Source organism: Castor canadensis, chromosome 3 (genome assembly GCF_047511655.1).
Source record: "Castor canadensis chromosome 3, mCasCan1.hap1v2, whole genome shotgun sequence".
NCBI lineage: Eukaryota > Metazoa > Chordata > Mammalia > Rodentia > Castoridae > Castor > Castor canadensis.
Genome location: NC_133388.1, coordinates 162,235,936 through 162,258,157, shown reverse-complemented (window position 1 = coordinate 162,258,157; position 22,222 = coordinate 162,235,936). Strand labels below are relative to the sequence as shown.

The 22,222-nt window shown below is 41.6% G+C and overlaps 1 protein-coding gene across 4 annotated transcripts in view; it reads right to left on the bottom strand.

The window, feature by feature from the left end:
• Positions 1-22,222, bottom strand: part of Grhl2 (grainyhead like transcription factor 2) — a 150,848-nt gene that overhangs the window by 14,232 nt on the left and 114,394 nt on the right. For 3 of the 4 annotated variants that reach the window (XM_074068945.1, XM_020187361.2, XM_074068946.1), the window contains exons 11-14: positions 21,864-22,003; positions 17,350-17,381; positions 10,950-11,044; positions 7,100-7,185 (exon numbers count right to left, since the gene is read on the bottom strand). In XM_074068945.1, coding sequence (XP_073925046.1) covers positions 7,100-7,185; positions 10,950-11,044; positions 17,350-17,381; positions 21,864-22,003 — 353 coding nt within the window. The remainder of the gene's footprint in view (positions 1-7,099; positions 7,186-10,949; positions 11,045-17,349; positions 17,382-21,863; positions 22,004-22,222) is intronic. The other variant, XM_074068943.1, reaches the window with a different exon arrangement.

The following is a 22,222-nucleotide window of genomic DNA, read 5'->3' as shown; positions in this document are numbered from 1 at the left end:
TATCATGTATTAGATAACAAACATAAGCCACATTGGTTAATAATTCAATACAATAATAAATAAAATTTAAAACATTATCAGAAATGTTTGAACTCTCAGAAGGTCTCTACATAGTCCTGATTATATACAGCTGCACACTATCTCTTCCTTAGGAATCCAAATTCCTTGGATTCCTGCTTGGGAAGATATTAAGTTATATCCGTCTGAATAAACTAACACTAGCAAGTTTCCATGAATATCTTAACACTGTTTGCAAATCTGGTGAGACATTCAACAAATGTAGAGTTGATGTGGCTTTCATCACTCCTCCCAAAAAGCTACCTTTGGAAGAGTTTCTCTTTCCTGCTTTCCTGTGGCTCCTGCACTGTCACATCTACTGCTGCCCATGCTTGCAAATCAAAAGAGACCTGCTGAGGTAAGTTGGTTTTGTACCCAAAGTGGCTCTTAGTGAAGTCTAGTTGAAGAGATGAAGGAAGGAAGACCCGGGGATAGCAATTCTCACAAGTGAACTCATCAACATACCCATTCCTTAGGATTCTAGAACCACTCAGTGAACACAGCTGGTGCACAGAGGAGCACTCTGCTCCATGTTATTTCTGGAGCTATTTCTTCAGCATGGTGGTCTAACCCACAGTTTCTTAACCTGAGCGCTAGAGGTGCCCAAAGAGTATGTACATGAACTTGGAAGGGGAAACATACATCCTAATTCCAGTAACCTCAAACAAGAATTTAGCATTTCCTTCGTTACCAATGGAAATCTTCCCATCACATTAGAATTCTGCTGATACTTAAAGTGTTGATTACACTCATCCATCACACTTTAAAATTACAGTAGCTATTAATCTTACCCATAGATCATGATATTTAATGCATGATTAAGGAGCATATTTATTCTTTCATTACAAAATTATTTTGATAACTCTCATCAGTGTCATTGGTTTCCTTTGTAATCCTGTACATTTTATTTTACATATTTAAAAACATCATTTTGAAAAGGGTCTGTGGATTTTATCACTCTGCCAAAGGTATCCATGGTACAAAAAGGTAAGAAACACTGAAAAGCATTCTTTTCTGTGTATAAGTGCTTGCTGTGCAGCTAGAGTCCCTGGAAGTCCAGTTATTTGTACCTAATTATTATTCTGACTTGGTTGGTCCACAAGAGTTGATATTTTGAATATTTGGGTGATATCACTTGGAGTATCTTTTAAAATGTAAACAAAAATAAAATAAAATTGGAACTTTTTTCTACTCAACATGAACAAGATCATATATCTGTTCAACTCCTCTTTTCTGAAAGAGAAGGGAATCAAATCTTGGATTTTCTATTTTTAGCACTTTGACTCTCCATTCCCTAAAGCTATGAATGAAAATACCTCGGCTCATAAATTGTTGATTAAGAGTCAGAACTAGACATGAGGAATTAAATGTGAACAATTCCAGTTTCTACTTGGGTCTCATGGGAGCAGTAGCTGCAGTAACACCAGCAATAGCAAGCATTTATTGAGTACTAACTGTGTGCCTAGCATGGAGCTCTGCACTTATGAACTTGCTTGGCCTCACATCATTACAGTGAATAGGTGCTTTCATGGGCTCTGTTTCTCAGTGATGAAATAGAGGCTTCCAGCCATTACTTATCCCAGGTCCCTCAGCTAGTCAGTGACAGAGACAAGATTGAAGAGGGAACCACCTGGCAGTCTGGCTTCAGATTCTGCCATCTTAGGGGAAATGGGCATATGGTGAGACAGCTTGGGAGTAAGACTCATAGATCCCATCCAGTAACACAGAGTCACTGGCAAAGCCAAAACAGGTGCCTACAGGAGGCCGAGTCCTGCTTTCAGTTCAGTCTTCAGAGGTAAAGGCAGCTGGATAACATGCCATGCTGAGATGGCATTCTCTGCCTCCACATGAGGCAAGGAGGCATGCTTTGCTAAATTCAAACCCCTGGTAAGAAGTGAGACTGTGCAGGATAGAATGTGGAGGAAGCTGCCATCTGTCAGAGGCGGACAGAGGATTCCTTCTGCCCAGGGCTAGATGAGATCACCCATACAAGCCTCACTTCTATGTGTGGAGAATGATAGTTCTGTTACAATGGGGCAATTGGGAGTGCTTAGATTTTTTTCCCTTTGTATTTTTCAAGTTGTCTAAACTGAACACACATTTCTACAATTTTTAAAAGCGCATTATCAGTGTTCATAAAGACTGCAAAGATTTCTCTGACACCCAGGAGGATCCTGGGCCTTAGACACATCCCATCAATGCATTATTGGTTGTCTGATGATCAGTAATTGTTAGAGTTTTACTTCTAAGAATGTTCCCTTTGCCCAGCAACTTCAGGTGTATGACAGCAGAAGACAGACATTCCCATTGGTTTCTACCAGTGTGGGATTTGTTGATCTGCCCTAGAGTAATCCCAGGAAACTTTTGATTTTGCAAATTCATCACTTTCACTTGAAGTTACAAGCTGTTCCCAATAGGCCCTTAGCACGTACATCAAGAAAGCCAGGACTCTGGCTTGCAAACACTTCCCAGGTGGCAACATTTGAGTGTGAGGAGAACCAGGGAGGACAGGCATCACTTCTATGCATGAAGGTACCCAGACTCAGATGAAAGAGAGGTGCCAACAAAGCACATTTCCTTGTGCACAATAGCAAGCTTCCCTAAGAGCAAACATTGTCTCTCACCTCTCTGTCCAGCTCATCCAGCCTGAAAGAAGGCCGCCTGTCTTCCTACAGGATGGCACTTATTCATCTATTACTGTGTGCATATTCACATATATTCACTTACGGAGTGTATATTCACACATATTCACTTATACAGTATTTCTATATGCTACCTGAAGTACTATGCTATTGGACGGTGTGGGATCAACCACTGTATACACTACTTCTTGCCTGAATGTTTATTATTCCCTAATCTTTTTCCCCCTACTCTTTGTGAGTGTGACTTGGAATGTTTATTTGCCTTATAATATTTTCATCTATAGACATCTCCCTAACTGAACTTAAGTTGATTGAGGGCCTAGGTTGATTCCATCACTTTATGAAGCTGTCAGACCTTGGGAAACACTTTCTTGCCTTCAGTTTCCATATCTGTAAAAGTGACAATGGTGCTATTTCTCTGCAGTGTTCACAGGACTAAGGGTTAAATGAAGCAGTGTGTGTGAAAACCACACCATCTCTTGCACTTGGCATAGTAGCACATATAATGCAGATGTAGTAAATAATCATTTGTGCTCAAGGCTTTGGGGATAAACAGCAGATAAGAGACAAAGCCCCTGAGTTAAAGAACTTTACATTCTACTACACAGAAGCAATATATGCTTAACAATATTAAACATACAAGGTCAAAGTAAAATAAAGCAGGGTCAGAGGTACAGAGTGATGGAGACAGTATTTATGTGGAGAGTCTGGGAAGGCCCATCTGATGCGGGCAGACACTTGAGGGAAATGAGCCATGTAGACATGAAGGAAGTTACTCCTGGCAGAGGAGATGGCAAATGCAAAGGCTCTGAGGTATCAGTGGCCTTGCTGGGCTCCAGAATGAGCTATGAGGTAAGGTGGCCAGAGCCCTTGATTTTAAGAGTACTAGATAAACTCATCCAGAAATCAAATAAAAAAAGGAAATTTATCTCACCAACACTACCACCAGTGCCACCATCAAATCCTTTGCCTTTAAGTTTAAATTCAATTACAACAATAAAGAAGACAAAGTGAGTCATCAGTGTTGTGTGGATGACTTGGCTGATGTAGTACCAAATGTGCAGATGAAAAGAAAAATAGTTTATTTTCTCCAAAGGATGAGACTATTTAATAACATCTAGCTCATGGAGATCTTTTTTCCTTTTTCTACCTAGGTTCTTCTGGATAATGGTTTTCTTCCAGGTGAAAAATGAAGGTATGAGAGATGTAGGACCACTGAATAAGAATTATCCAGTCTGTCCTATAGAAAAATGGCCCAGTTTGGCATAGATTTAATCATAGCTCTATTCCTTTTTGTCACCGAGAGTTTCTTTTTAAGGCAGTAAGAGGCCAAAGCTACTTTTAAAACTAGTTTACAATATAGGCATTTTCCACATTTTTCCATACTCTAGACTACACATTCACAATTTAAATCTAAGTCAGTCTATTCTCCAATCTACTCTTTCCTCTACTTGCTGCTGCATGCATCGTTAGTAGGAACCATGCTCTTGATCTCATGTGGAGACTTCTACAGAGAACTCAAAACTATTATCTCAAGGAAGATTAGAAGAAAAGCTCAATTTCTAGATAACAGAGCTACTCTACACTATAAAGTGGCTTGACTTACAGGCTGTGGGAAATTTGTGTAGGCTACAGGAGCTCTGCCACCACCCCCAAAATGTTCCCAAATCGGCCTGATGTGGCACCTCTGACTCAAACATCAGTTCCCACCTGAAGGAAGGGTGGCAACACTGTTCTATTCTCTCTAGATGACAAGCCCACATTTCACCACCAATTGTCAATAATTATTAAAAAAAAAAAATAAAAAACTGTTTTTATGACTCTTTACACTCCACTATGAATTTTCTTTTACATCTAAAAATTGTCTAGCAGAAGGTAGGGAATTTAGAGTTCAACAGAAGAAATAAGGGCAGGCTCTCCACTGGATACAACCAGGGAGCTTACCACCCAAGCAATTCCCAGGCCCACTCCTGGGAAATCTGATTCTGAAGGTGACATTTGGGGTTCTGGGATGGCATCAGGTGGCAGCTCACCACCAGCCTGCATCTCTGAGGATTCTGAAGGAACTGCTCTCACCCAGCTTTCCCATTTGTGCAACTCAGGGGACAACAGGATAGCTTGTGTGGATGCCTTATTAAAAACCTTTGTTTTCTGGACTTGAAGGGGCAATGACGTCAGAATTGTCCTGAGGAATCTGACTAGAGTCAGCCATGGAAACCTGAATTCTCCAAGGTTTACATAGTCAAAGGATCTATTCATTACCCAACCCTGTCCCTGCTCACCCCATCTAACCAAAGCAAGGCAGATGTGATGAGCTCCCCTAAAACGGGGTAAGTTGATGCTGCTGTGGTGGGAAGTAAAGGCAGAAGTTGCTGGGCTGCTGTTTGGGTTGAGTGGAGGTGACATTTAGTTCCACTGTGGTCCAGTGAGATCATATCTCCAGAATGCTTGTAAAACTTGCCAGATGTTACAGGAGGAAAAGGAAAGACAGGGTGGATAAAGGCAGGAATACAGTGTAATAAGTCAGTTTCTACTTGGTCTCGATCAGTGGTTCCCACACCCAGCTCACCTCAGAATATCCAGAGAAGCTTGTTAAAAACAGATTCCCAGACCCACCCCTCCCTACCTTCCATTCAGCAGAATTTGCATCTCCAGGATTGAATACTGAGAATATGCATTCAAAACAACTTGCATATTCACTGCTATTCTAGGTAAGTCAGTTTCAGCAACATAGTCCTCAAAGTTAGACTGAGGCATGGAATTGTTTCAGAGTTGCCCAGAGAGGACTGAATATTTTATGGACTTTCTAGTTCATTTGATAATCCTTTGACAGTTTTATGGTCATTTAAAAAATATGGCTCATTTAAACAGATTTAGATCATATTTTTGTTGTATTCATTTCTGGTTTTGTTTTTCTTTTATATGGGGAAAACTCCATCCCAATAAAAAATCCTACAAGACAGAAAAAATTGCCAAGCTCTTCCTTAGTGCTGTCTGAAGGGTAGTCCTTACAGCCCTGAGGACATGTAAAGCTAGCCCAGAGGAGGCACAAAATCTGCACTGGTAACATTCCTATCCATTACTTTTCAAAATTTCTGATTAGCAATGAATTATACATACATGCATACATACATAAATGTGTGTACAAACATACATATCACACCATTCACCATTCTAAAGTATGTAAGTCAGTGGCATCTCAGTACATTAGAGAGAGGTAACTCTAATTCCAGAACATTTCCATCACTATCAAAGGAAGTGCAGTTGCTCCATCTCCTGCTCCAAACCCCTTGCAATCACTAACCCCCTTTCAATCTCTACAGATTTGTCAATTCTGGACATTGCCTATAAACTGACTCATATCTTTAGCTTTTTTTGTGTGGCTCAGCAGTACCTCCCAAAATTGGAAACAAGTTTCCACACAAAAACTCATCCATGAAGGTTCATAGCAGTATTATTTCCAATAGCCAAAAGGTAGAAAAATTCAATGTCTGTCAGTTGAATAGCTAAAAAAAAACCCCAAATATGGTATATCCATACCATGAAATATTACTCAGGCATGAGAAAGAATGAAATACTAGTTTATATGACAACCGGGATAAACATCAAAAACAAAACAAAAGTAAGCTAAATGAAAGAAATCAGCCACAAAAGATCACATTATATGATTCTGCTTATAGGAACTTTTGTAGACATTTGAATGTTTGGCCCCATAACCTATGATGCTGTTCCAGTGTAGCAGTTTTTTACAGCAGCAAACAATTTTGGACTGTGTCCCAGGCAGACTGGGGTCTCAGCCACTGGAAAAAAGCCTGTGTCTTCTACAATATAGTTGTATGGAATAGGGAGGTAGAACTCAAACTCAAAGTAGTCATACTCAGGTAGATAGTAAATAAATATAAAACAATTTTTCCTAAGCTCATGTTGGGTAATACCACACTAGTCAGGAGGGGAGGGAAAGGATCAGACCTGAAACCACTATAATTCTGCAATGTATTGTTTTCTTTAACCAACAGGTCTTTTTTTTTTTTTTTTTTGGATTATATTACCACAACTTACAAGACACTCATCTTTGTTGTGCGTATTCAGGAGCTACATCTCTAGTATGGTTTCATGCAAAGAAACAGATGAACAAACTTCCAGTTTATCCATCTTTCACAGCACTTGTAAACTACCAGGTCGCCTTAAACTGATGGGGAATTGCAGGTTTGCAAAGTTTCCTTCTTAAAATGCTAATAAACCTTTTTACACATGGTGATCAGTGTCTCCACAGAGCTCAGCTTTTCCTTTTCTTCTAGAAAGCTCATGCTGGTGCCACTTGATAGCTGCATTGGAATAAATGGGTTTGCAAAAGAGGATATGGCTGGTCTCCTGGAGGCCAAAAGGGGCTTGGGGCTTACCGCTTCCATCAGTCCCTTCACTGTGGGAGACTTCAGCATCAAAGCATCAAACACATCGTCGGTCTCCTTCCTCACATACAAAAGCACTGAAAGAGAAGGGGAGAGCTGTGTGACAAAGGGGGCCCAGGGACTGCTTCCTTTCGTACAGGTGCCTCAGGCTGACATTGTCTGCTTAGCTTTTGGTCCCTAGCCAGTCAAAAGCCATGAAGGGTTGCTTAGACAGCTTCATGGATGCCCTGTGGCTAGGGGCTTTTAAGGAACAATTGGATGAGATAAACCATTCATCAGCAGTAAGCTGCTTCCATACACAGGTTCACTTTTGAATTTCTCAAGGTGGGCACATGGTCTCTTTATGATCTCTCTTTCTTGTGACCTTTTTCTTCTATTTACTCATTTGTTCATTCAACAAATATTGCTGAATACTCACCTACACACCCAGGCTGTGGGTGCCAAGAGCTGGGATTGCAGTCCAGAGTTAGTAAGTCCTACCCCCTACCCTTACGGAATTTATGGTCCACCTGGAGAAGAGGCAAGAAGACCTAGGTCATTTGACCTAGACAGAGGTATGAGAGTTATGAAGGAAAAGACATAGGAAGTTCTTCACAGACTGATCGTGCCAGAGTGAGGCAAGCTCGAGAGGTGACATTGAGTTATAAAGATTGAAAGGGCCTCAGTGTCAGCAAGTGAGGGCATGGGGAGGGTGGGGACAGTAGACTCCAGGCAGACAACCAACAGACAGTCCCAGGAAGGCGATAGGGTACCCTTGGGTGAGTGGAGGAAGAAGGTTAGCATGTGGACCCCACATGCCTCTAGCCCTAGGCATTTCACCTCCCCAACTCTGGATTTTCTGTGTGCAATAATGACACTGGTGGTCTACCATATAAGGTGGCCATAAGGGTTTAAGACCTGGCAAACAACACAAGCCCACCCCCAACCTCAACCAATGTAGCTGTTGGGAAGCAATGTGCTTCTAGTGCCTTCAGCAAGGTGGAATGCAGCTTTCTACTCATTCTGAATCTGATAATGTGCAGAGTAAGAGACGGCAGGGACCCCAGGTCTCCTTAGAGATGTATAAACAAGCTCAGAGTGGCTAAGTGCCCCCATCCCCACATTCCACACACATGACAGCAGCTGCTTGTAGTTCCCCATGCTCCTTATGGTCTTCTCTGACTATCCTCAGCTCCTCGAAAAAAACTGCAACTACCACACAAATGCAGTCTTGCAGCCTCGGGGAGCTCACTGCCCTTTCTGTCTCCCTCCTGTCAGTCATGTGACTTCTGATTCTCCAGAGGGAAGAAGGCCAAGGCCAAAATTCCATGCACCTGGCCATTCTAGGATCAAAAACCACAGCAAAGCCTAGATCCCAACTACAGTCAGATATCAACTGAGCTACAATCACCATTCACCAATCAGAACAAAGCTGGAACTAGAAAATGAAATAAACTCTAATCCAAACCCCTGTCCCTTCTCCCCCTCCTCCCCAATCCCCAAAGGCACATTAAAGCTGCTGCTGAGTCAACAAGGGTGCACAGGGGTTCTGCCTGAATTTCCTTTTGGCAGCCAGTGAGTGTTCAGTTGGTGTCTGAGGGAGGAAGGAAAGAAGGGAGGGAGGGAGGGAAGAAAGACAGGAGGAAAGGAAGAAGGCTTAAGTTCTGCAGTTTCTTCTCTTTATCAAATATAAAAGGTAAATACTTATAAAATAAACAGATTGAATATGTCCCCAAATTTAGTCCTTTGGAAGGAATACTTTATAGCCTCCATTTCAACTAAAAGATCTAATAACCTAATGGTTATTATGAGAGGACTCAATGTAGGAGTACATGGAAATATAGTTAGGAGATAGGATCCCAATTATATCCAAATAAGGGAAATTGGAAGAAAATTCTATACCTTTTTCCCAAAGTTCTCAACAGGGGGAAAAAAAAAGCAATTTCCAGCAGGCTGACCCTAGGAAACCCCAAACCACATTCTATTTAAAAAAAAGCATACTCACTGCCACTGCATTTCAACAGGATGGCTGCCACACTTGCTTTGGGAGTGGCTGGAAAATGCTGAGGGTGTTTGGGAGCTATGGGGACAGGGAGGGGAGGAACAGCAGGCAAGGCAGTTCCACACTCCCCTTAATCTTGCTGACAGCCACACTCTGGTGGGTGTTCTGGGCTCACAAACCATCCCCAAGGTCTTGCCCATGGGGTGGGCTTTCATTAGTTTGGTGTCTGTGGCAGAGCAATAGTAATAATCACTCTGCCAAAGGCAGCAGGAAGAGCCATCATGCATCCCGAACATTGCGCAGCCAAAGGCATTCAGCCACACGTGGCAGCCCCCAAATGACTCCGACACAGGCACCCTGACAAAATGCTGCAAAAACAATCAACCAATGATAATGGCTTTGCTGGTAAGTGTGATCATTCTCTTGGGGAACTGCTGACATAGTAGGAACCATCACTGATCCTGAGCCCCCGAGCTTGTCAAACGAGCTCAGAGTGGAAGCTCTGAGCATGGAGCTCCATGGAAACTCCACGGTCTTGTTCTAGAGAAGTCACTTCTGGGGGAAGTTTCCTTCTGCCGGTAGGTTACAGCGCCCTCATGTGTCTCTTTTCATGACAATCAATATAACTTCTTATGGCAGTTTTCTTGCTAGCTTCACAATCTGAAAAGTAGTGTTTGGACTAGCCACCAGGCACTAAATGTGGAAGTAAGCTACAGTTTCCTCACGCCTGTGTAGTTCTTGACTTCCATGTGACTCTGCCCTGATTCTAAAGTACATCTAGAAACAGAGTTCGAAATGTATACAATATTTGATGGTGAGCTATGAAGTCAGAAAATTTTTTAATGGTTTAAATCTTGCTAATATAACATCTAAGCGTTTAGGCTCTTTCCATTCTGAAACGCTAATTACTCATGCAGAACTGTTACCACATAACTCATTTAGATACAGGACAAATAATAACGCTAACTGTGAACAGTGAGCATAGAGGGTACCGTGTACAAGGCTTCAGCGATATCCATGTGTAACTCACTGGTCCTCCCAGCAAGTCTGAGATGGGCACTCTTGCCCATTCCCACTTTATAGATAAGGGCGCAGCAGGGTGAAGGACCTGCCCAAGGTCATTCAAATCCAAGGGGCAGAGACAAGCTACACAGGGTGTGTTCCTTACAATGATGCAAGTTCCATTACAATAAACAGGAAAAAATGTAAATTTCTTAATCAGGAAAACCTCAAGCCTGTGTTTGTACTTAGCATGGTAAGCAGAGTCATTACAAGTCTAATACAGGATAAGTCTCAAGTCTCTGGAAGCCCTCAGGGTAGGCTGCAGCAGGGTGGAGGGGGAATGGCCATGCCACACATTTCTATCTTCTCCAAGCGCTGAGATGCTAGGCAAAACCCAGGTACTCCCAGGCTTCCTTTCTTACCCTCTTGGTAAGAAAGTGGGTACTCATTTTCTCCTTGACTGAGAAAATAAGTTGTGATGTCATAGGAAACACAGGTTCATTTATTGGTGTAGGATTAAATATTTCCATCTATTGAATGATTCTGAGTCACTGGTTCATATAAGGTATGACTGTCACATACACAACAAGTTTCTTTCTAACCTTGTATCTTGCTGCTGGATGAGTCAGTATATTCATTCTCCCAAGGCAAAGGAAAGAACCAGTGTCCAAAAGAACAAACCTTATTCAAAGTGTTTAAAAGGACAGAGTTTAGTGTGAAAGAGAAGCCTGAGTACTTCCTGTGTGTTCACTAGTGTCAGCCCTGAGCCACAGGGATGGCTGAGCTGCAAGCCCTTTTTGGTAAAATGCCCTCCACCCTTCACACTGTGCCAGTGGCATGCCCCAGCTGGAAGGATACCTCGCTTAATGCCTTCTTCTTTAATCTGCTTGGTGGGTGTTGGACCAAATTCCTCTTCCATCGGCCTGAACATCCGTTTAACAAGGACGCTGCTGCTGGAAAAGAGAGCAGAAACTGTTAAGTAGAACAGACAAGGTGTCAAAACACATGTTCACGTATATGCCAGCCCCTGTCCTTTTACCTTGCTTATGCCATTCCAGCCTCCTTCCCCTTGCAGGCCCTAAGTCATCTGTTTGAGGGAGCAAATTACATACCACTAGTGATCTTTAGGGTACAGACCTAAGACCTGCTTCACATTGCTGAATATGGATCCACAAAGTGAGACTTGTGAGTTTTACACACTCTAATCTGCTCTGTTTTCTTCTCTTCAAGGCTCGGGGGAAACAGGAGTGAGCACTGGTGTCTGTGTGGTCCTTATGTCACAGCAGTCCCTTGCATCCAGCCAAGGCTGGATGTCCTGCCCCCTCTTGTCAGCCCCAGAGGGCACAGCAGGGACATTAGAAATGATGCAAGCCCCCTCTCCTGGACCGTGATTTTGAGGGAACCCTAGCTCATAAAGCTACTCAATAAATCTGATCTCCTGCTGTTCTCTTCCCACTTTCTGAAGCAGATGAGACTTCAGTAGTGGGAGCTCCCAGATCAAGCTGCTGAGTCCTTTCCTTCTTCTTGAGGGAGGCTCCAGTCCCCTTTTCTGGAAGACCATGGTGCCAAGGCCCTGCATGATCTCAACTGGGCCAGTTCTGATGGTTCTGCATTTCCTCCCAAAGCCCCTGTCTACTCTAGGTACTCTAAGGAAAGGAAGGACTGTTTGAGAGGAGTTAAAATTGGAAGAACAGAAATATGAGAAAATGCTCTCAAATGGAACCTTACTATTCTTCAGACTCTCAAGGAAGCAGATATAGGTTTTCAGAAACTTTTCATCTCTCTGGGGATTTGTAGACTCATGAAGCAATGTCAGACATGCAGTTCAACAGAGTTGTTAAGACAGGAACCCTAGGGCTAGTCTACCTTGACTGGATGTGTTCCCACAACCAAGAATTTCTTAGACCTCAGTCTCCCTATCTTTAAAAGGAAGCTACTGACCCAGAAATGACAATATTTGAGGAGATGGAAATGCTAGTTACCATTAGTTGATCAGTACACACTGCATACATGCATCAATTTCTGCTACTACACCCCATAAATAAGCACAAATATTATACTCATTAAGAAATAAAAAATAGCCAGATGCCAGTGACTCACACCTGTAATTCTAGTTACTTGGGAAGCAGAGATCAGGAGGATCACAGTTCAAAACCATCCCGAACAGATAGTTCACAAGACCCTATTTTGAAAAATACCAACACAAAAAGGGTTGGTGGAGTGGCTCAAGTGATAGAACATCTGCTTAGCATAAGGCCCTAAGTTCAAACCCCAGTACTGCCAATAAAAATAAATAAATAAATAATAAAATTCAATTTAATTAAACTTTAAAAGAAAGCTAATAAGAATATTGAGTGAACTCTCATAGGTAAAGCACTCACAAGAGTCTCTGATTCATCATAAGCATCCCTGAAGTGTGAGGTGAAGAAGATGATGATGATTAGAAGTTAGAGAGAGATTTGAGGAAGAGAGATATGAAGGAGACTAAAGAGGTCAGAATTTCTATTTACTCTCACGAAACTAAGAGTCCCCATTACCACTTTGATCAAATGTAAGGACAAAGATTGGTAACACTCTCTACATGGAATATTGACATTGTAGGCTTTCCAAGCTTCCAAATAATGCAACCCCCTACAGCATCCTGTTATTCATCAATTCTCAAGTCAAGCTGATAGAGGTCCAAAGGTAGAAGGAGCACATGGATGTCACTGTGGACAGTCCAAAGAGTATTTCTATTCATTCTACTACTTTAAACTATTAAATCAGTGGTGCTTTAAATTTATCTTCTTACACTCTAGCCAGTCCACAGGGTGTACCAATCAATCCAATTCCTTAATAAGACTTCAGACTTTACAAAGCACATTTCATCCCCTTAAGTCTTGTGAAAATTCCATGACCCAGCAAGGGCAGAGAACAATTTTATTCCCATTTCAGTGTTGACAGAAGACTCAATGTGTGAAGAGTCTAATAAGTGAAACAGGCTATCCAGAGATCCTACTTTTGAGGGAAATACCTCATGATAAAGTTACTCAATAAATCTGAGATGTTGATGAGTAAGGGTATGAGAAATAATATAAAGAGTCAGTATTCTCTTATTTTTTTGAGGGTACTGCTCCCTCTGCCTTCCCCTCTATAAATAAAACACTTTCAGAACTTTATCATAAAAGCAGGTCATTTTATTCTATCATGTCTTGGAACTAGAGTAACCATGGTCTTAGGAACAGAAGATTAAAAAATTCACTCACACAGCAGCCATTAGGTTAATAATGGGTGAGTAGCCTGACATGTCGCCAGTCACTCTCTCATACCATATGAAGGGTCCTAAGCTATATTTTTCCAGTTCTGTTGACTTTTGATAGCATCCCATTCAGAGCCATAACAGGCTTTGCCATTAAAATAACATGTGGATAAACTACATTTCTCTCAGGAATTCAAATATGCTTTTTTTTTTTTTTGTGGTACTGGGACCTGATCTCAGGGTATACACCTTGAGCCGCTCCACCAGTCCTTCTTTTGTGAAGGTTTTTTTTGAGATAGGGTCTCAAGGAACTATTTGCCTGGGCTGGCTTCGAACCATGATCCTCCTAATCTCTGCCTCCTGAGTAGCTAGGATTATAGGTGTGAGCCACTGGCACCTGGCTGAAATATGCTTTTCTACACTTTTAAATCTGTGAACCCAGGAGAAGTCAATCAGTTTTATGTGCTCTGAATTCTGCTTTAGTTATTTTCAAAGCAAAGCCAGAAAGGAAGGGCAGATATAACTGGCCCATTTGCCAGATGTGAAGAGCCCACAACTCAGACACAGGCCAATAACACTGCATTATACCTAAGAGGACTGGAGAGCAAGGAAAAGGTACTTTCTCTAACACTGATCTCCTTCCCAATGGCACAGTGGTCAAAATGTAGAATGATCTAGGGCCAGCAGAACATTCAGGTATTGGCTTGGCAAAACAATCTTAAGTTTCATGAGGGGGAAAAAAAAAAAAATATATATATATATATATATATATATATATATATATATATAGCCATACTTGGGGGAGGGAACATTGCATCTGAACTGCACTATGCACTAGGGATTAGTGAGATCTCCCCAGTAAAGTACAGAAAGAGGAGACATAGCTTGTCTATATCACAACTCTGCTCATGACCAATGTATGCAAATCACCATAAATGCCCTAGAGAAATGAAGTCGCACCTCTGTTTTAGTTTCAGAAAACAGGAGGTCATCTTATTTCAAGTCCTCACAAACTCTCAAATTGTGGAGTGGAATCTTGATTCATATATTATTAACAAATTGCTCTTTGGGGAAGTCAGCCCCAAATGGCCTTAATGAAAGCTAGTTTGGAGTGTTTACAGAACTCACTCAGCAGAATCAATTAAACACACACACACACACACACACACACACACACAGAGAGAGAAAGAGAGAAAGAGAGAGAGACAGAGATTTAGTAACTATTACTGCTGTTTTGAGCTGGAAATGGTCAGTAGGCCCCAGAAGGATCATTTTAAAAGGCAGTACAGATATTTCTGTTTCTGACTAAAATCTTAAGCTTGTGGCAGACCAATGTTCCAGCTAAGAACAACATGAAATACTATATAAAATTTAAAATAAAACAAAACAATAATAAAACCTTACTGAAGGTTTTGGAGAGCTGCTGCTGAGTTAGCCAGAACTTGAACTGTGAACTCAGAGAAGAGAACTGTAGAGAGGCAAGCTGAGGGAATCAGTGACCACCCTTCCCCTCACAGCATCTGTCCATTCCAGGCTGAGGTGTTGAGGAGAACGACAAGCCCACTGGGGTCTTAGGTCTCATGACTGCACAGTAACAAGGGTAATTCTCATAGAGAAATTAGCCTATGGAGTTATAAGTAGTTCAATGGGCATCTAATCCTAGCTTGCAAAGAAGGTCAATTTGAGATGAGATAGATTTACAACTAAAGCTTGGACATTCTGAAGCATTCAGGAGTTCAGGCACTTCACACTCCCCATACTAAGTTTTCTCAACCATAATACTATATGGAATGTTAATCCCAGATGGAATCTAACAGAGAGTCTCATACAAAATTCTCAACGTAAAATTGAGGAAACTGAAGCCCAGAGATCAGTGAACTGGCTTAAGATTTCACATTGGCAAATGATAGCCCAGGAGTAGGACTTGGGCTTCCAGAGCTCAAAGTCAACATTTTTCCATGAAGCCATGCTGTCTCTTATAAAATATATGAATACCAGATTGGATTGAAATTGACAGTGCTATTCTTTTCTATTCATTTAAACCACTGGAAATACATTATTTATGTGCCAAGATAAGAAGAACAAGCTATAAACATATATAGTTTGTTTTATATATTTGAAATATATATATATATATATATATATATATATATATATACACACACACACACACATATTGTTTTAATAGATAGATAGATAGTTTTGTGGGTATGATTTATTTATTTATTTATTTATTTAGGAGATAAGATCTTGCTATGTAACTATATAGCCCAGACTGGCCTTCAACTTGCAACCCTCCTGTCCCAGTTTCCCAAGTGTTAGGATTACAGGCATGTGCCACCACATCTAGCTTTCTTGATGGGTATTTAGAGCTCTGAAGTTGGAAGTTAAGTCCTGGACAAGATTCTGTCCCTCATCAGGTGGAGAATCACTTGACTCCTTTGAGATTCTCCTCCCTTTGGGACAGAAGATGACAAACTTCCTGTATAAGGCCAGACAATAAATATTTAGGCTTTGAAGGCCATTGGCCTCCGTTCTGACCACTCAATTCTGCAGCTGTAGCACCACAGCAGTCATAGTCAATACATGAAAGAATTCACATGGTGTGCTCCGGTGAAGCTTTACTTATGGACACTTGGATTTCATAGAATTTTCATGTTACATAATATTACTCTTCCTTTGAGTTTTTTCAACTGTTGAAAAATAGGAAAACCATCCTTAGTTTGCAGACTATTCAGAAACAGATGGTAGCCCTGATCTGGTCCTCAGACTATCATTTGCCAAACTCTCTTCTAGGAAAGAAGAGAGTTTCTTCTTACTTTGCCAACTGTGAAATGCTTTACAAAGAAATATATTATTTGGGAGAGAGGGGAAATGATCTAGGGATTTAGTTATATGTATCTAATACAAACCAAGAACATAAAATAGACATTGAAAATGAATGTAACTCTAGCCTGCTTTAAGAGAAAAAGTAACATCCAGGGCATAAGAAAAAATTATCCCAATATAGTCTGCAATTCATGTAGTTCAGAGCACAGGTTTATTCCAAAAGCCAGTTTTCATGAGACTATTAACAAATTTAGTAGCATTCCCCTGGAAAGACATTAAGATGTTGAGAGATAAAACTATATTTTAACCAAGAACATTTGCAGGAGGAAAGCAATGTTTGAATGCTGAGGAAGGATGAGACTTATCCAGAAAGGAGGACAAGAGCCAATGGGTAGAAATCAAAAATAGGTGGGTAGATGTCAGCTCAGTGAAACAGTACGGTAGTAAGCTAGCTCACACAGTGAGCAATACTCAAGCAACAGCAGACTACCTTTCAAGAATGTGCTCTAGACATTACTATTGCCTAGGAAGGAACAGGTCAGCTCAATGACCTTGAAGGTTCATTTTTTCTTTAACATCTGAGTCCTTAAAATGAGTTATGATGGAAAGCACTTTGAAGATTTGGCTCTCTAAAAATCTGCATGAACACACTCAGGTGAGCATCTATGAAAAGATGGAGAACTTCTCCCATCACTATTATACAGAGACACGATGCAGAAGACATTGGAAGCCTTCAGTGCCAACTTCTTATCTTAAACCCCAGAGGGCAGGGAACAGGTTCTCAGCTTTCCCAGTTTCCATCCAAGCCCATCTAATGTGAAGATTTCAAGCAGCATATGTGTCTCAGGCAGAATTAGCAGTAGAGCAGGCTGTTAGCTTTGGCTCTTGCCTCAAACTCAGCTTGCTCTTGGGTTAGGGCCAAGCAAAGGGTAGCAAGGACTATCAGGAAGATTACTGGTGAAAAGATGGAATGGAAGAAATGGGTTACTTAGAAGAAGAGCCAATTATTTAAAGGAAGATCAGAGGAAGGAAAAAGGGGGGAAAGAGAAGCCGAGAAAGAGCCTCCCTCCCAGACAGCTCCGAGTCATGAGCAAAGGAAGGTCCCACTTCCTGCCCGGGGTTACCAGGCCACATCCATTTACACAAACTGACTTTGGGTGTTGAGGTGAAATAACTGAGTGTCTTACTTACCCTTCTCGTTCATCATCTGTGTTATAATACACCTGTGGAACAAAATAATAGGCTTACTGTAGGTCAGAGACAAGAAATGAAAATACTTTACATGATGCACAGAGCTCCCAAAGGCATAAAATGGCTCTTAAAAAGACAAAGACAAATTTGTTTCATGATGGTTTGTGTGTGTGTATTTCTAAGAAAATGCAAATTTAACTTTCTCGAACTTTCCCTGGAGTTAATTCTTAAATTTTAATGAAATAAAATTGGAAGTCTGATTATTTCTAGCTATGGCCCTAAACCAAATCTTACTTCCGACATTAAGAAAATATCTTGGCAGGATTTAAATTCACTGTTTAGAAAGGCTCTGGTTTGCAGAGTGGCTCTTGGAGCCACTTGGCCCACAGGTGAGCTGACTCTAGACATTGTGTTACTGAAGATGGGATGGGCAAGGTGGTCCCGTGGCAGAAGAGCAGTACCTAGGCCTCTCATTTACTCTCCAAAGGGATCTGGGTTACCCTGGCATCCCACGGGCACAGAAATTTAGGGGCCAGCTGTCTTTAGGCTGGTAAAGGTCACATATCGTAGCCAGAAAGAGAGTCTCCAAGGACTCATTGTGCTCTTTGGAGCACAATGGTAGGCAGAGTCAAAATTAAAGAAATTATGAAGCATCCTTACTATTTGATGATACTATGGGAGAAATCCAGAGGGGATCTGCTATGTTCCTATATCTTTTTGACTGGACTATTTCTAGACATTGATTGTGGCCCTTTTGGGAGCTTTGTCTGTATACTTTGAGGTCATGTGCATTTGAGTGAAAAGCAATACTTGAATTACTTACTATCAAACATTCACATATTCACTCCAAAAGCCGCCTCTTCGAAAGCAGTTACTGTCCCTGCCCAGCCTGGGGCTGGACGAACCCCTCCCCGTAGACTTTTCAAAGACTGCCAGCAATCTGGGAGGCTGCAAAACCTAGACTTTGTTGTATAATAAGCCCGGTTACCTGGAACTCTCTGGAATGAGTCATTCTGGTTATTAGCTTAGATTTGTATGGAAACTTTTTCCTCTTAACTTTTTATTGCTGTATTGTATACTTTGTTTCTTCTTAAATGGAAAGCAATAAAGGTAAATTGTGTTTTTCCCACTCCAAAATTCAGTGTGGCATCCAAAGTATCTGTTACTGTGATGTACTAGAAATGGGACTGTCCAACTGGCTGCATATGAAGTGACCCATGAGTGAGGGACCTGGCCACACAATTAGATGGAAAAGTTCCTAATGGTGGCTTGCATTTGCTGGTTTCTTTAAATGTGGCATCACTCACATTTAAAGAAATGTGACCCTGCCTGGCCCCTGACAAGGTAACAGACAGTTCTATGCAAAGTTGGTTGGTGACCCAAACATGAAACAGCCTTGTGTTTTCCTGCCGTACTGAATGAACTCACTCTCCCCGTCAATGTCCTTCCATTGTTGGTTTTCTGCCTCTCTTATAACCCAGTTTCTTCCTTGTCAACTATCAAGCCCATTGCACTAATTTAATTTTCAGAGCATGTTTTTCAAATCTTAGAATGCCTAAAAAATATTTGGAGACCTTATTATAAATGTAAATTCCCAGGACCACTTCAGAGATTCTAACTCAAAAGACCTGGGAAGGAACTTGGGAATCTAAATTCTTATAAGGATTTCTGTGACCTGGGGGAGATGTTAAGGAACCACAATTCAAGAGACAACCTCTGAGGGTCGGAGGGAGGAGAGGGTCCTCCTTGGGTTCAGGTGCTTTGAGGAAGCCTGCAAAGTATAGATTATCCAAAAGATGAACCCTTTGCTTTGTACCATCTTCTCCATCACTTGTCTGTTGAAGGCATTCCAGATACAAGGAGCTGTGGGTAAGGACTTCAGTAGAGGAAAGACTCTGAAGGTCTCCATTGTGCCTCACAGTGAATTCATTCCCTTACACTAATTTTTATTTTCTGAAGAATATACTCCAATCCACATGTGAATCATGAGGTAATGGAGGAGTGAGGGACATATGGATTGACAGTGAAAATCTCCTCCCTAGCCAGTGTCCTCGGGTGATCAGGGAATAGCTGCTCCCTGGTAGAGGCACCCTCTGGCACAGCTGAGGAGCACCCCTGACTGTGACTGTGAGGTGCAGATCTGTGATGAGACTGTTTTTCCAAGACTCAGTGGGTCACTGATTGCACCCACTGCGGAGGCCGGGCGGGGGGGGCGGCTCTGCTGGTGGTAAACCAGTCTATCTGCTGACCTGCCACAATTGGTTCCTGTTCTGTATGTCACAGTCAGCCAACCCTGCCCTCCATGCTCTCTTCTGGGTGTGACGTGCCTCTTCCCTCTTGTCTCTGAATGATGTTATCTCCCAGGCATCTAGCTCTTTCCAGGAAAGGCAACCTTTAGAGGCACAGCAGGCTATCATCCCTTCCTTCAGCTAAGCAAGTTGATAAGCCATGGGGCAGTCACAGGTTGTTATAGGGCACTGCTGAGTGTGCCATGGTTGCCAGGAACCCAAGTAGGCTCTGAATTCAAGGTTACAAGGGAGCCTGGGGACATTGGGAGGGTGACCTCTTGATAGCAGGACATATGGACACAATGGCCGGGGGCAGTGATCTGGCCACTTTGCAACTGCCAATGCCCACAAACTGTGAAGATCGCATGGAGTCAGCCTGAGGCTGGGCACCCGGCTCACATGGGAGGGGCAAGTGAGGCCAGGGGACTGATAGTTGTGAACAGCCAGATCAGTCACTTTTCCTATTAAGATTTGTTTACAGCTTTGTGTATTTCACAGAAATCTTGCCAAGAGAGTAGGCCAGGCTGACAGCATGGTCACGTAACTGCAGCCAGAATCATGACGGGAAATATAAAGTGAGCTTTACTCAATTATTACTCTTCTGGGAGGTGTGGAAAGCTCGCTCCATAAAACCATGGAGCAACGGTAGCACATACACAAACTTGAGTATCACCACAAACTTGAGAATCAAAAGCAAATTAGTTTCTAGCTCTTATTTCTGGATAAATTACAAAATTCTTCCCCCTTCCCCCCATGTCCATGTTCCTGTCAAACAAGTAAGACAAGATGGAAATGTTAAATTAGTTTTTAGTGGAAAGGTGCTCTAACAAAAAGGTATGAGTATTTTATTACCATATTATATCATGAACAGCAATGACAAGCCAAAAAAAAACCCCTCTGGTTGTATAACTGCTTTGTCACATGGTGAAACAACACAGCAAACATCAGGGGTGAAACACACTCTAAACAAAGAAAGTGAAGCCAAGCATGATCTCCTGGTAGACGAAGGTCAATTCCAAGGAGTGCTGCACACTCAGCCTGGGAGGGAAATTTCAGCATGCCTGGACGTCCTATTTCTCAAAACTCACCTTTCCTCAAAGGACTTTGGGTTAAAAGAAAACTAATCAATTCAAAACTCAGAACACAGTTGGTCTGGTGAAAAACAATTCTGGATGCTGCTAAGTAAATTATTTATTTTTTTTCTTTTTTCACCTAATTTTCACTTGTCACATAAAGGAAATAATACCAAAGACAAAAGGAAAAAATTTAGACTTATGTCACAATTCAAGTAAATTCTTTGATGGCCAGTCAACAAGTCTCTTTTGTGAGTAAGGGGATTAGTGAATAGGTAATTTGGTTCAATAGGCAATTTTTCTTTTCCCTTCAAGTTCAGTTTGACATTTGGGGTACAGTGTAGACACAAATTGGTATCCTTTTGCTTTTCATTGAGCACAATTATAAGTAGTTCCTGAGTTGCTACATAGTTTCCATAATTAATATTTAGTGGCTGCATAGTATTCCATTAACATGATCTACCACAATGAGTTAATTGTTGATATTTATGTTGTTTAATATTAGATCATTCACTTCATTTGTAGATATACCTAGAAGACAGGACTTATTTTTATTTTTTAAACAGGGAGCTTATCTACAGCCTCACTTTTCTTTTTTTTTTTTTTGGCAGTGCTGGGGTTTGAACTCAGGGCCTCACACTTGTTAGGCAGGCACTCTACTACTTGAGCCATTCCACCAGCCCCAGCCTCACTTTTCAATAGGGGAGAAATGATTTACTCATTCAATGGCAAGTGTTAATTTACTAAAGGAAAAGATGTTGAGAGAGTCTTATTTTTTTTTAAAATCCTCTTGTGCAACTTTTAGCAAGTGGCAGGTGCAGTTATATTTCCTATCATTAGGTGGCGCTTTGCTGTATCCTGCTTGACAAAACTAACAACTTTTCTTGTTTTACTTCCTCTTTCATTGTTTTGTCAACACTTCACTTTCACTATCATCAAACCACTCTCTTCTTCCCCTTAGTAAGTCAGGATCCTTCCCTGAGACATACTTTTCTATAAAATTCCATTTTCTGTGGGGAGTGACATTTACTTTCCTGTAATGAATGGACAGTAGGTTTTACGTTTATGGTCAGAGCTGCCCAAGGCACTCCTGTCTTAAGGCACCACTAGCCTGGTGGATGGATGGCAGGAGGGTGTTTGTAGGGAGCCGTACCTGTCCAGTCCTCTGCAGGTTTGCAAAGTGAACGTCGGGTATGAAGAGAACAGGCTGTGAGTGCAGGTCAGGCATGGTTTTGAAGTAGGTGATGTCACTCTTCTTCTGTAAAGGTATGGCAGCCAACTTCCCATCAGAGGCTGGACGTGGCCACAAAACCCATAAAGGACAGGGTTATGCATGACTGAGAACTCTCAACTTTCAGCTGTCTTAACAAAAGTTCAAGACTTTCTTCTATAAATCTTTCCAAATACCATAGATGTGAAAATAGATTAAAATTCTTCCCTCAACCCCACACAAACAGAAAGAGCATGGACTTTGAGTGAGTGCTGGAGATGGAGCTGGGGCCCCTTCACACC